Source organism: Nicotiana attenuata, unplaced genomic scaffold, assembly GCF_001879085.1.
Source record: "Nicotiana attenuata strain UT unplaced genomic scaffold, NIATTr2, whole genome shotgun sequence".
NCBI lineage: Eukaryota > Viridiplantae > Streptophyta > Magnoliopsida > Solanales > Solanaceae > Nicotiana > Nicotiana attenuata.
Window position 1 is genome coordinate 81,327 of NW_017671724.1, and position 15,495 is coordinate 96,821.

Consider the following 15,495-nt stretch of genomic DNA (forward strand, 5'->3'; position numbering starts at 1 on the left):
TTTGTTTTGGAGAAGAAAAGGGTATTTATAAACCCTTTAGGTGTCTGTTAGGACTAACAGACTCAACCTTTGCCAATAGGCACATTTTAAAACAAAAATTACCTCTTTTCAAATACTCCCATCAAAACACTAACTAATATAATAGCTATTTCCTGACTAGCAAGTTAATGTTCTTTGACATTCACTATTGATCACAACTTCACATAAACTGACACGTGTGAATAATACGTCTAATTTGTTGGGAAAAAACATAATACGTCTACTTTAAGAGTCAGGTGTAATCATGTGTCACAAGTAATGGAGAAATTCTATTGTGTGCCTCAACAACTAATATTAGTTGTGTGAGGCACAATCTTATATTTTTGGGTTCATAAAACTGTAAAACAAAAAAATGCATTGTATCACACATTAAATAAAATTTCCCAAGTAATGGTATCAATGAATGTTACGTGGAATGACACACGTCACACACCAACAATGGTCTGGTTCCAAAGCCAGCAAAATCGGGTTTTCTACTGTTTCTCTTGCGGACTCGGAGTGAAGCCAAGATTGAGGTTTATGGGTTTGAGACATTAGTTTGTTTAAAATACTGAATTCTAAATTGATAATTTGTTTATATTTAATGGATTTCTTAAGACAATTATAAGATTTGAACCAAAACTACTGGGTTCAGCTGAACCCGTATTTCGCATGCTAGCTCCCGCCCTGCTTCCGGTCTATGTTATAGTTGGTTAGTTTGAGATCGAAACTGGACAGCGAGACTAGATTTTTAGTAAAAGTAGTAGTTGTACAGTGAAACCTCTCTACTTTCATCTTCAAAATTTTACTGCTAGTTGTTTTCGAATGGCAGAGAGTACATTTTATCCTTAAATGATAGGAATACTCCCTCCGTTTCAGTTTATGTGAACCTATTTCCTTTTTGATCTATTCCAAAAAGAACGACCCCTTTCTAAATTTGAAAATAATTTAGCTTAAATTTACAATTCTACCCTTAATGAGAAGCTTTTATAACCACACAAATACTCTGGACCCCTTTTTAACTTGTTTAGGACCACAAGTTCCAAAAGTCTTCATTTTTTCTTAAACTCCGTGCCATATCAAACAGGTTCACATAAATTGGAACTAAGGGAGCAATATTTAAGATGTTTTATGTATCAAAAAGAAAAAAAATTAAAATGCTTTTGCCTTTTTTGTTTTGTGTTGAATCTAATCACTGCAAAAGTACATTTCATTAACATTTTCATTTGACTACACCCAAAAAAAATGAAAGTGCCTTCCGTTGGTCAAAATATGTCGTTATCAAATTAGGCATAACAGCAAGAACGTCAATCGCAACTCTTATCCAGATTTTGAGTGATTATTGATCCCATGATAAATATTGCCACAAAATGCCTACCTGACTAGTAACTAGCGACCAATACCAACAGCTGTAGCTGGCAACTTGTTTCGCGGTTCTAACATCGTTTTTCCGTGGGTGTTGATCGAAATCCAAAATGAGAATTAAAAGTTTTAAATAATCTATCAAGATAGGAAAAATATAGACAAAAAGAAAAGGTGACTTATAGAAAAGGTCGCATCAAGATAACGAATAAGTACTAGATAGAATAATGATGCAAAAATTCCTATTCTTTTAACTTTCCACTCTTAGCTTCAGCAAGGAAACAAGCTAATTTTCAGCAAATCAATCTTAGCATAGCACAAGTCTTTTCCTATATAATTGGAAACAAGCATTAAGCACTGCAAGTTACATTTTCTACCCTGTGAAACACGAGTCACCTACGCAAAAATCTATAGTAAAAAAATTGCCCGACACTTTAACCTGAGAGAACCCAAGTTGTCAAGGGAAACAAAAAAGATGGAAAAAATTAATGTCAATCTCAACTATGATTAAGCTGATATCACTACACCACTAAACTGTTCCGCTGCTCGCACACCGGCAAACAAAGAAACTAGGTCAAAAATTTGCCACCAAAATTTATCCAGCCACACAAACTATGCTGGAGCAGAACCCTGACCAGGGCCACCTCTCCTTCCTCTCCCTCTAACTTGTTGATAGCCTTCACCACCTCGTCCACCTTGACCCCTACCCCGCCCTGAAAAATCACGTCCTCCGAATTCATTTCTCCCATAGCTCCGACCTCCACCAAAGCTTCCACGGCCCCTGAAATTGTCATTTCGGAATCCTCCTCTTCCAGGAGGGAAACGGCCTCTCGCGCTACCAACTGCAACATCAAATTGAACACCAGGTTTATCATTTATATGAAAAAAGTCGTGAAGCTCAATCAATGATTAAAGTTTGATGGTATGAACAAATTGCAGAATTTGATGTCTATTTTCTTATCTGAACTTAGCATGTGAAAACTTTTAAGGAAATATACTCTTAACTTACCTCTAGTTGTAGTTCTCTTCATCTCAACAACAGCCTGACGACCTCCAATGGTCACGGGTGAAGCCTGAATAAAAGAATTGTCACGGAAAAACAACCCAAGAATTTAGCAGTAGTTTTAAATCATCAGCATGTTTAAAGTATCAAAAAACAGAAAAGAATCATCTAATAACCTGAGTAGCAAGATAACTAAGGACAAAAGATAGGGAAGATTATTTTCTCCCATATTATACAGCTAATCTGCATATTCCTGATTACTACTTCAGGCAAAACTTTGTTTAACCTTAAACGAAGTCCATGGCTGCAGAATCAGGATTTAATATAGAACTATACTGGAATATCAGACATAGACACATAGTAGAGCACTAACTGAACTAATTGTGGCTCTTCTGCGGTGGTGATAGCAGAACTGCACACTGAATCAAGGTCTATACATGCTTTAGCCTTGAATAAACATTGTATCCTTAGATTGTAGTGACTGCATTGATGTGGTTTAACTTGCACATTATGCTCCATCTATAAACGTCGATTTCCAATCACATCCTCGAGGCTGCAGTCTGGTTTGAAACAGTTCTCTTAATTTAATATGCGCACTCTATGTAGCAGAAAATTAGGGAATCCAGAACAAACCATCCAAACAATGTGTTTTTGTAACAGTACGTACCACGGCTCTCAACCACTCATCAAAACACAATCTCATTTTTCCAACACAAGAGACCTACCTGTAATAAGTTGCACATAAATTTCAAAACCTTCTGGATAATACACCAAAATGAGAAGGAAATGAAAAGTTGAAACTCTTCATCACGTTCCCCACTCCAACAGGTGAACAACTCTTCCCAGAGCTCAACTTTCACAGAAGTGATGTACACTAACCATAAATCCTCTGGCATATGTGATAAGAAAAACGTCCCTATGGATTTTCATAGATAACATAGGGGGAATCATGATCTTCGTCCAGGCAGCAGTTGATTCTCAGTATTAGATGACACCTTGATCAACTACTCTTTAGTAGTAGGTTATTTTGATGAGCCAATGAGTTTTTTCCTTGTTCCAGAATACAGTTAACCAACATGTTAAGTGCCACTTATACAAACTATAAACTACTAGGGTTAATCATTTTACAATTAGAGGCAATTCAATTAATTTCATTTTGAAGTTTTGGTTCAGTAGAACTTTTCATACTAGTCGTTACAGTTTTTGAAATAAGCACGGTCATTAGCCGACTTCATCTAGTTCAACCCAAAAAATTTGATTTTCTAACACATCTAATATTTTCAAACTGTGTTGTATTCATTAATAGGTACAAAGATATACGTGTGTGTACACATACACATATCAGTTGCTGTAAATACTCATACTTTGGATGTAGGAGCTTCCGAGGGCGGGAGAAATTTTTGGAATTATATGAAAGAGTCTCGGGAGCTGGGCACTAGTCAAAGTAATAAAAAAGGACAAGTGGGCAAGTAGCGAGCAGGAGGAGTTAATGTTTGTCATGTTTGTTAATTAAAAGCCTAATTCTAAGCCTGCAATATATCAGAGATGTTAACCTAATTAATCAGGAAAAGCAATATAGCACTAATGACTGGAAGATATGGTCTTGATTTTGCTCTCTAGCAGACTAGCATAAGCCTTCTCAGACAGCTTGAGGATGATAGGTCCCTTTAAATAAACAGTTGTTATTTCGACAAATAACCTTATATGCTGAACAGCACACACATCAAAATCTGGCCTGTCATTAACCATTATATGCCAAATAGAACTAACATCAAAAACTGGCACGTCATACTCTTTATGGTGATCAAGGGTCCATCACGCATCTTGAAAAGACTAATGAGGCGACATATCATACTAACAAGTCTAGGAAGATGATACATTTTAAATTGGGAGAAAGGTCAGATTTATCCCTATACTTTGGTAAATTATCCACGTTTATCCCTAGTTCTACTATCCGTCTAAATATGTCCCTACCGTTAAGAAAGTAGACAAAATCACCCCTAACCCTAACGGATGTCCATGACCCATCAATTAAAATGACACGATGGACTCCATGTAACTAATTATTTTTCATCAGTAAAAGAAAAATAACTAAACCCACTAAAATTAGTCTTCTTCTTCTCGGCTAATATACCACCATTGCTGCAATTTCATGGTTCTAGTCCTGCTCCACAAAATTGTTTCATGAATTTCCATCATTGACAGTCACCGTCCGAACCACCACTCCAACCGTCTTCCACCAAGAAAATATCCACCAAAAAGCTTCACTAGAAACCACCTGTATAAACACTACCGGTCACTCTCTTTTCTCCCATCTCTCGCTCCTCTCTACTGGCCACAACCGGCCAGCAACACTCTTTTTCCACAAAAAGGAGAGCTAGATCCAAAAGAAAGAAAACCTCCGTCAAAATCTATTTACCAGTGATCCCCTGTTTCTCTTTAAAAATTCACCCGAGACCAGAATTTTTTTTTCCCTCACCTCTTTTTATCAAAATTTCTTCGCTGTCTGAGCATATCAGAATCCGTAAAATCTCGACGGAACAATCTTTTTCGCAAACAAAGAAGATAATGATAAAATAAAAATGAACCTTCGGCCCGAAATAAAAGACTTCGCTGAGCTGAGGGAAATTTTCTATCTAGAACAGTGCTCTTAATGGGGTTTTAAGTATTGAGAGCCACTTGAACATTGAGAGAAATTAGTGGAAGAAGTGATTTACAAACAGACAAGAGAAAGGAGGAAAGTGAGAGCTTGAAAAATAAAAATTGGTGTGAGATGTTCATGGAGAATATGGTCAGAAAAGAGGAAAAGGGGGAAACAAGGTGCAACGGAAATGGGGAAACTAAAAAAATTCTGATGAAAGGGATATATCTTTTGGCCGGAATATTCTGATGAGGTGAAGGAAGACGCGGAAGGGAAGGATTTTCTAATTTCATTTATTTTTTCCTTTTATTTCCTCTTACTCTTTTTTAATCTTTTTTTGGACACACATAGAGTCCACCATTTCAATTTAATTACGTGGCATTTTTTATTGAGGGGATGCCTTGCCACAGTAGACATCCATTAGGGTTAGGGATATTTTTGTCTACTTTCTTAACGGTTGGGACATATTTGGACGGATAGTAGAACTAGAGATAAACGTGGATAATTTATTAAAGTAGAGGGACAAATCTGACCTTTTTCCCTTTTAAATTCTAGTGAAGATAGACTATGCAATGATATTTCAGAGGGCTCAAACCTGTATGGCACTGTTCATGGAGCTCACATCTTCAAATTCAACAAAGCCAAAGCAGAATCCTTGTTGCTGCATAAAAGGGAATCAGTGGAAAAATATTAAATATCTGTAGGAGTAAGTGAACCAAGATGAATACAATGTGTGCTGAACCAACCCTATTACTTCTAACTTGTACTCCTCCTTGCTTAATAGGTCCAAATTTCTTAAATTCAGCATCAAGTTGGGCTACGGTAACATCTAGAGGCAAATTGCGAACATAAATGGAGTGCCCCTCAGCTGCAAGAATTAAAATTAAGTAAATTAGATGACCATATACTCTTAATGAGACTGTAAACAATGAGGAAACAGAAGTAGAATCAGCAGTAAAGCATGAATACTGCAAAATCAAATAACCCAACATCTGGATCAAACTCAACGTGTCTACTTATCATGTTCCTTCATTTGCTCAAAATAAAAAATGAGCATCCCTATTCCATATTTTGTTACATCTAAATGTGCCCATCAAAAGATTTTTCCCAATGGAAGGAATGAGTATATTTCAGGCAAGTTTCAAGATATTATACCTTCATCTTCAGTATCATTAGTTTCAGGTACGTTAGCTCCATTGTGGGCAGTAGGATTTGATGCTTCAGGAGCTGGAGTTTGTGCTAATGCAGCAACAGGCTGCTTTACAGCCTTTGCAGGAGCCATTCTGGATGTATTAGTAGGTACATAGATTTTGATTGGCCCTTTCTTTGTTTGTGAACTGACAATTGATGCATATGACTTCTTTGGAGCATCCTCTTGGGCAACAGAATTCTCTGATTCCGTATTTGCATGATTCTGGTTCTCATTGAAATTTGATTCAGCTTCCACCACAATCTCCCTTTCCTCACCAACTTGTCTCCCATCTTCCAAAGAGTCATGGACTTTTTCCTCAACGTTCTTAGCTTCTTCAGCATAAGAGCCAGCTTGGTCGAGATTTGGAGGATCCACCACTTGAGCTGGTTCTGGAATCAAAATGAAAATGGTAAGAGATTTCAAGAGAATAACAAGAACAAGTACACTTATCGAATTTTGAAAGAGATCCAACCTGGATCAGGGCTCAGAACCTCTGAAGGCACATCCTCAGTTCCATTAATAATTTCTGAGACGGTATCAGTCTCATTTTCTTGTACATACCTAAAAACATCATTCAAAACAAAATACCCCTTGTCCTGTGGAGCAAGGAAAAATGTCTGGGTGAATTTCCTCCTCAAGTTATCCTTTCCAGTTAAGCATCCAGTTACCAAAACAATCACACCATCCTTATGGGACTCCTGTGCATCTGCAGTCTTTATCTCTGCCTTGTAGTTCTTGTAGTCCAATGAACATATCATATCATTGATATTCTGCTCCAACAAAAGCGATATAGTTTTAAATATTGCAGATAGTATTCAATTTACCATCTTACTATGCAATTCTTGCTAATACTTTTCCAATTAATATCTCTAAACAGGATTTTAAAAATACACAAATAAACAAGGTGCAACAAAAAACAATACAAAATACTTCTGTCACGCTACTTCTCATGTTAGCAAATTAGCAGCCCTTTAAGTGAAACCCTAAAATTAGAAGACAAACTTCTATCAGAACTTAATGGTTGACAATGCCAACAGAATGGGCTGATGTAAGGCAATATATTTGAGGAAGGCTATTTCTAAAACAAGGAATTCTCCCAAATAAATCACTGCCAGCTCTTAATACCAAGGATCTACTCATCAAAATAAGATACCAAGGACCTTGGTATTACTATATATTGTAGAGCGGACAGGTTTTACGACATTTCTTAAGCTCTGACAGGGACTTTTTAATTTGGGATTGCAACAGTTCCTCTCAGTCATATTCGGTGGTATTGTAGCGTGGACAGCCATGAAACAAAGTCACAGCTTCAGAAGTATCTGTAATGACAATAACAAGTATTACAGCCTAAAGATCCCATTCAAACTCTTTCATGCCTCTAAAATGATGATACTTCACCTTCCAATCAAAGAAAATAAACATGCTGACTAGTTTTTCACTATGCCTGGTCTTATACAATCAGTAATGCACATCTATTAGCATTCTATTCTTTTATACAACTAATGAAACCTTAAGTTGAAACCTTTAATATCAACTGTTTTACATTGCTTGGTTCAATTTCCAGAAAAGTAAAACATAGCTCATGATTATTATCAAAAAGTTCTCCAAACCAGACTGAAACCAACTAAATGGAATGGTTGGTTTCACAACCACACAATTAGAAAATAGACCAAAACAATTAGAAAATAGACCAAAATGGTTTTAGACTTGGTTTTTAATTCCAATAAAATTTAGAAGTTAGGCTCCCTTTTGACATTTAGTCCCCCAAATTTCTTTTGCTTACCGACTGCTCTCAGACCTTATGGCTGGAAATTGGTCTCTTTTTTTCCTTTTTCCAACAACTTGGTCATATAGCAGAAAATAACTTATTGTTGTTTTGGCTGTTCTGAGTTCTGGAAATAAGTCGGTAGCTAATAAAGTTGTTTACTCAATTTTTCTCATATTGTTAACAAAAGTATCTTAATGTTATAGCGTTAGCCCACAACCATATCCAAAAGAACAAGTTTTCTACCCACTTTTATGACCGATAAATCCGTTTTTGTCTTCGAAACTCAATGAATAATGGGTCACCCCTTTACCCTTCTCTACTTAAATACAAGACCTAGTTCACATTAGAATTGATGTGTGCCCACTGCATGTCCCACGCCGTACTAGTACTACCTCTGCCATTGCAGGCCAGTTCTTTTTTTTTTTTTTTTTTGATTTTGCACCGGGTGTCCGAGTCTCTAAGAGACCCGACTAATCCCGGGGGTGCACAGGCCCTCGGCAAGGAGTTTCCCGCAAGTGCACCACGGTTAATTCAAGTTTTACCCCATGGCCCTCATAAATTGTTTGCACCCAGTGGTTTCGAACTTGAGACCTTGAAAGGTAGCAAACATTGCAGGCCAGTTCTCCAAACAAACTTTTCCAATACTAAATCCAAACACACAAATATGTTCTCCGAAAACGCTACCTAAAGCCAATTTCTCTAAAGCCAGTTTCGTGAGCAATCCAAACCAAGCAAGTTGTCACTCCATGTCTTCAACCATGCTTTCAAACTCATGAACCAAACACTCAGTAATTTTGTCAATTCAAAGGAAATTTTGTGGTATTAGTAAGCACATCTCTACAGAATAAAAGTGAGCATTTGGAACAAGTATATCTACAATTAGGTTCCATTTAACAATATCAAAAATGAAATAAAACACACTTTACGAAAATAATTGGTATTACCTCCTTTTTCTTTTGATAGGTAAATAATTGGTACTATCTATTTTCACATCCGGAAGAAAGATATCTTTCGATAGCAAATCAACAATCACTCTGAATTTCGCAAATTAAAATAATTCTGTGCTGGTATGACCAAGAGCAAATAGTCACCTCAGGTTAAGGGAAAAGAATAGAAGACTACGTCTACATCAAGAAATCCGAAATGCTCTACCATTTTGATAAACAACATCGAGAAAGATCAAACAGAACACGGTTATTTCAGTTCACTAAAAAGAAAAGAACCTCCTTGACTACACCGGAGCATGCAATTAAGCACCAAGATCTGAAAGATCTAAGCATCAATTATTAGCAACCATAGCTGAGCTTCAGGGGCCAAAAATAGTCCAAGATTTCAAATATCTGTGTTGCTGCTATTAGTGGAAGAGATCTAGGTAAGGGGCAGAAACATACAAAAGGCGCCCCTGGACATGAGCAAGTATAAGGGAAAAGTATTTGAGAAATAAAAGAAATGAATACCAAACAAACAGTACTTACTATGCACTGAACATTGTGAGTTCTTAAATCATATTTCCCACAAGAAGTATGATTTTTACTTGTCCAACAAAGTGATTGGGGGATGGATTTTTTGTAATCTACTTTTCGCAATGGTGAACTGGGTTAAAGCTCATTTGAAGGGTGCAAAATATAATACCAGATCACAAATTGTGCTCCCAAGTAAAAAATGAAATTATAATTCACGATTAGTTGGGTAACAATTTAAACTACTCTCTTTTCTTCTCTGATCGTATATGCTTGCTTGTTAGTTGGCAAAAGCATATTATGGTTCTCCAAGAATAGATCTCCAACATCAACCACCAACTCTAGACAATCATGACTTGTAAGCATCTTCAAAATTGGTTTTATTAGTTCAGGCTGCTGAATATATAAGAAGTAAGCTCGAGACAAGAAATAAGCATGAGTTAGGAGATGATAAACATGTTCATTAATAGCTGCTAGAATGTTTGGCTATCATACAGATGCATAAGGATTAGTTGATATTTGTGCTTGCACAACACCTTTCCAGCATATCACGTATCATAGCAGTAAACAAACAAATTCTACTTGTACTCACTTTCATTGTTGTCACGGATGTCATCACGCCATTAGAATCTGGGCGACTTAAGACACTCGAATCCTGGTAGAATCGATATACTAACTCTGGGGAGTGATGCTGAATTTGGTAATACTGCTCAACAAAAGCATTTCCAACAACTTGAGCAGAAGGCGGAGCTGCAGTTTGTGTGGCCATTCTGTAGAAATTCGACAAGATGATAGTCATAAAAATCACCCTTGTATTCATTATTTGTGCAACAAAAAGACATCAGCTTCAAACATCAGTATAGTTAACACAGAAATTACCAGAATACATATTACTTCAAGGAGATAAGAAGAAAGATAAACAAATAAGATCACGGGGTCAGAATCTGAACACATGAGCAACATTGCTATGGGCTGGGAAGTCAAACATGAAAACATTTCGGGAATAACTTTGCCAGTTGTATGGGAATAGATGATTATGACACCCAGGCAGAGTAACAGAGTATACAAGACTAATCTGTCTATGACCTTCATATTGAAGTCATATTGAAGGTTCTCACTAAGTAGTTTCTAGAAGTCGGTAAAATCCATATACTTGCAAAAGGAAAAGTTTGTCCTAATATAGCCTTATTAAGCCCCACTAATCCAAATATAAATATATATTAAGGCCTAAAAAACAAATATTGACAGGAGCAGATAGCGGAATAAAGAACAACAATATCAGGTAAAAGTGCCATTGGCTTACAAGCAAAAAAATAATAATAACAGTAGTATTAGCACGCAGTCTCGCTTCCGATTGGTAGTAGGTTTTTATGACTAACCATTGTCTTCTTTTATTGTTGATCACTTACTATCTTGTTGTTTTTACTTTGCTTTTATATGACTTTTTGGTATTGTCCCTTCTTGTCTACATTTTCATTAATGTTGTGGTGCTTATACTTTCCTGAACCGAGGGTCTATTGGAAACGGCCTCTCTATCTTCACAAGGTAGGGGTAACCGGGAAAGGTTTGCGTATACACTACTCTCCCCGGACCCCACGGTGTGGGATAATACTGGGTATGTTGTTATTATTGTTGTAGTTCTGGCAAATGAACCAGACTAGTGGATTGATAAGTACTAATTCATCCTTAATTAGAGGTCTCGGGTTCGAACTTTTGATAGGGATCGCTTTACACCCCAGAGTAGGACTTCCTGATGTGAATCCGGATTAGTCGGCCCCCAAAGCAGGAAATGGACACCGGGTGTGAAACCAAAAGGCAGCCGTAGGAAGAACCCTAAAAGTTCACACCTTTTTTTGGATTTGGGGGGGAGGGGGGAGGGGGGTATTCATTTCACTAATGCAACTCTTAATGACTAGCAGTAGTAAAATCCGCGAACATGTAATCATTACAGGTGAGATACATAAAGCGCAAACCACAGATCTGTCCTCAGTTGTCATTCATACAAGGCCCTTCACTCAACCAGAACCAAACAAATCAAAAAAATAAATATAAAAATCATTTAATCAATCGACATTTCCAAAAAAACAAAAACTTAGGAACATTGATCATAATTATAAATGGCTGCTAATCACGAGGAAACGGCGGTCCTAATGATTGTCAAAAACAACCAAAAATTTATTTTAAAAAATAGTTTCTACTAGGAAAGATTGAAGTTAACGTGATCCAATTAGAGAAGAGCAGTAAAGTAACTCAAACAGTTGCATTAATTAAACAGATCATTAAGTGTTGCAGAACCAAAAATGAAGAATTAGAAATTACCCGAAATGGAAGTTGTAGAAGATGGAGGCGCAGAGAGTGAGAGAGGGATTGACGATGTGCTGGACAGCAGAGTGAGAGAGTGAAGGATTTGTTTGGTTTCGGAGAGAAGAATAGTGTTATAGCGCACGAAAGAAGGAATGAATATTGTGCGAAAGCTACCTGTGACGGGCCGGGGTAAGTGCAGCGGCTCGGGAACGGCTAAAGGACTTGATTCCATTGGATTTGCAGCTCACTCCCTTAAATTTGGTAGTTGATACAACTTAACCCCTCTTTATTTGCCTCGATATCTAATCAAGGAAAGAAATTGGCAAAGACCACTATTAATAGTCAACCAGTGTATTAAAATTATTCAACATTTAGCCGCTTGTAAATAAAATTTTATAGAAATATTCTTAGCTAAAATACACCCCAGAAAAAAACTCCAAGACATATTGTGCTAGGGTTCGAAATATTTACATATATGTGCTATAATTAAAAAATTCTTACAGTTTTGTTTACCTTGAAAATGGTAAACAATTACATTTGATTTAGTGGTTCTAAAAACATGTGATCCATTTTTATGCTAGTTGTTAGGCAATAAATGCTAAGTGAAGGATTGAAAATTAAGATGATAGCTTATAGATAGCTTAATAAACGAACCGAAATGGCTAGGAATTGAGGCCTCGAGCTCGCATATATGGGGCCTCGAGGTCGAATATGATACCCGGCTAAGGGTAGTCAATGAAGGACTAACAGTTATGAGAGCTGCGATGACGACTCTCTATGATCAATAATGAGCAATAGATGATGAACAATTAATACAACACAATGAATTTCTATTATCTATTATATAGAAAAGGGAAGTGTGGTCGACCAAGGGCAAAATTGACATTTTGCTATTCATAAAAGCTTTCATGTAATAATTATCTCAATGCTCACTGACGGCTTCTCTTAAATATAATTCCAGAAGAATTTCAAGGATGGAGAAACATCGCTGCTCTTTCCCAACTCTTCTGTCTACTCTTAAGTGCTTTTTGTAAGTTCTCTTCATATTTCAGGTCAGCTTTATTGTCATTTTCCCCTAATTTTTTTCAGTTTTCTTCTGACTTCTGAATTTTGACGATTGGAAATTATGGCTGATGTCGTTCTTAATCTGTCTAATTCTCGCTCCAATTTCACGGCTGATGTGAAGGTTTTTCAATTGTCATCCTCGCATATCTGCAATCTTTTCTTTTATAGTAGCAGATTTATTCTTCAGAAAGAAAACAGAGTTGTGCCCTTCTCTCGGTTAGCTACGCCCTTGCAGCATGTGAGTTTGCCATTGCCTTTTCCGCTTTGTTCATTTCATTGTTCCGGTTATAATTTTTTTTATATATTCTTAGTGGCTATTTGTTATTATTATTTTAGATTGGTCATTTATGTGAGACACGATTATATTGTGGCAGCTCAAAGTGTTTTGGAAAGATTTGTTCTTGACAAAAATTCTTCGTCCGTATTTAATCTTTTTTTAAAATATCTTTAATGAGCATTTGCTCTTGTAATTCTATGTGGCTCCACTTATGTTAAATAAAACTATTTTGGCAGTTCAGAAATTGAGTTCTTGAAGAGTGATTTTTTTTTGTTGAAATTATGAAAGCTTATGTGGATTGATTACATGAAAGAAGAGTATTCTGACGGCTTGGGTGGTGGGAAGATTCAGTTCTTTAAGCATAGAATGTTTATCTGGCTTCTGATCTTAGTTGTCGCGTGCATATTGGTTGCTATATTCGCTTGTATACAATTTTACTATGTCTTTAGCTGTGTATAACTACATGTAGTGGAATCAAGGAGTTTCTTTTCTATAGCACTAGGTGTTGACATCCAAGTTCTACTGGCTAGAATTGGACTACCAGTCGTGCAAGCAAATAACATGTCGAGACATTAGAGATTACAGCAAGCTGTAATTCAAGTTCATGATTTTCGGAAAAAAACACTGAATAGTAATTTATGGAGTTAAGATTATTGTTCCTTTAGTATAGTGAAAAGATATAGGAAGAGATAATCATCGTGAATGATTGCATTGACACTTTAGTTTATATTAGATTAACTCTTTACTTTTTTAATTTCTTTTTTTTTAACTTATGTTCAAGTTGTAATTAAGTCTCTAACAATTAGCTATTCTTGATCACAGGAACTACATATGGCGGAGAAGAATACAATCAGTTCAAAAGTTCCAAACATTTAGGGAAAAAGGTAATTTTTTAGCACATGCAATAGTTAAATACGACATAAATACAAGGTTCATATAATTTAGAGTCAATTCATTATTTGGTATCCCTGTTCTTTTTTTTTTTTTTTTGCTAAAGATATCTGCTTCCTATTACATGGATTGAGTTTAGTATAATGTCTGTGAACTTCTTTCTCCCCCATTTGAAATCATTAAAATAGATTAAAAAAATAGCATGACTACTGCTATAACTTCAACTTAGTGGGATCACCTATGTGAGTGAAGTGCTTCTCTAGCTCACCTTATAAGTACCACTTCTCTCTTGATAGTTCTCCTTATGCCATCTCTATTATTTAAGTTTATCTTTTCTGCCTTACAATATAAGTACAACTTCTTTTGTTTGATAGTTCTCCTTAGTTTACAATTACTGAAGTTATCATCTTCTGTAACCTTTTCAATTTGTAAATTGAAGTCCTTTAGGCATACTTTGCTATTACTTATATCCTTGACACATGACATCTGTAATAGTTCTAATGTCTTCAAGTTGCCTTGCGTCTTCCTTCTTTACTTTTAGATTTATCATTTTATGTGTGGATTAGTGTACCATCTTATCTTATTTTTCCCCGTGTTCAGTAGCTATATGTGCATGTATAGTACAACTTATATTTCTTCCTCCCTCCGCCTTTTGCTCCCATGTTCAGTAGCTATATGTGAAATACTAATGCACATATGTAGTTCTTCGGATGGAGTATTATATATGTACCTAATGCCAGTTTTATGTCATAAAAACAAGATCATATATACTTCTAAAAGAATGTACCTTCGATATCCCTATAAATTAATTGACGTAATCTATATTAGATACAAAGGTTTATGTTCTACTTGTTTATTAATTTTTTTTTCTTTTTGGTTAACAATCAGTCCATATACATCCGGAAAACTAAGGAATACATCAAAGCCAACTTGGAAGTGATGCTGAGATGGATCCACGAGCACATTCAGATGATATCTTAAAAGCTTACGATCGATCAAGTCAATATCTTTGACCAGCTTTCCTCAAAGAGGCTCATAGTCATTGTTTCGGGACTTGCATTTGTATAGTCGAAATGAAGTTTGACGTAGCCAGGCAGCGGGAAAGGTCAAGCTCCTAAGGTTTGAGGAAAAGAATAGCAAGGGAAGTCAATAGGCTAGGTATTTGATATGTGATGCACCTAATTCTTTTGATTGTGTAACCTGACAATTAAATAATGATTCACTTGTTTTGTTGTCTGTTGGTTACTTCCTACTGCTTCTTTGACCATCCCAGTTGGATTCCAAGTGAATTCTCCAAATCATAATTAGAGAATGGAGAGTCATATCATGACTACAGTTGATCATGTAATCTATCACGTCAAATTAGCCATTCATAATCAGATAAGGAGCCACAAGCTTAAACATAGTTTCCAGCATGATTAAGAAAGTTCACGTAGTTGTATAAATAATAAAGCATGCCATAAGTAAAAATATTATCAAATCATGGCATAAAGTAGTTTAAGATCTGATTCAAA

The 15,495-nt window shown here is 36.2% G+C and overlaps 1 protein-coding gene across 1 annotated transcript; it reads right to left on the minus strand.

Moving 5' to 3' along the window:
- Positions 1–1,608: 1,608 nt before the first annotated feature.
- Positions 1,609–11,944, minus strand: LOC109209869 (ras GTPase-activating protein-binding protein 2). Its single transcript, XM_019373213.1, has 8 exons — positions 11,764–11,944; positions 10,037–10,214; positions 6,689–6,986; positions 6,180–6,605; positions 5,771–5,892; positions 5,620–5,685; positions 2,390–2,453; positions 1,609–2,222 (listed from the first exon to the last, which is right to left on the minus strand). Exons 2-8 carry the CDS (start codon positions 10,211–10,213, stop codon positions 1,993–1,995), a joined length of 1,383 nt encoding a protein of 460 aa, XP_019228758.1. The 5' UTR covers position 10,214; positions 11,764–11,944; the 3' UTR covers positions 1,609–1,992.
- Positions 11,945–15,495: the final 3,551 nt, after the last annotated feature.

Coding starts and splice junctions, on each gene's coding strand:
- LOC109209869 (XM_019373213.1), bottom strand. CDS start 10,213: ATGGCCACACAAACTGCAGCTCCGCCTTCTGCTCAAGTTGTTGGAAAT. Junction 6,987..10,036: donor CATCCGTGACAACAATGAAA/GTGAGTACAAGT, acceptor TTGTTGGAGCAG/AATATCAATGATATGATATG. Junction 5,893..6,179: donor TAATGATACTGAAGATGAAG/GTATAATATCTT, acceptor TAATTCTTGCAG/CTGAGGGGCACTCCATTTAT.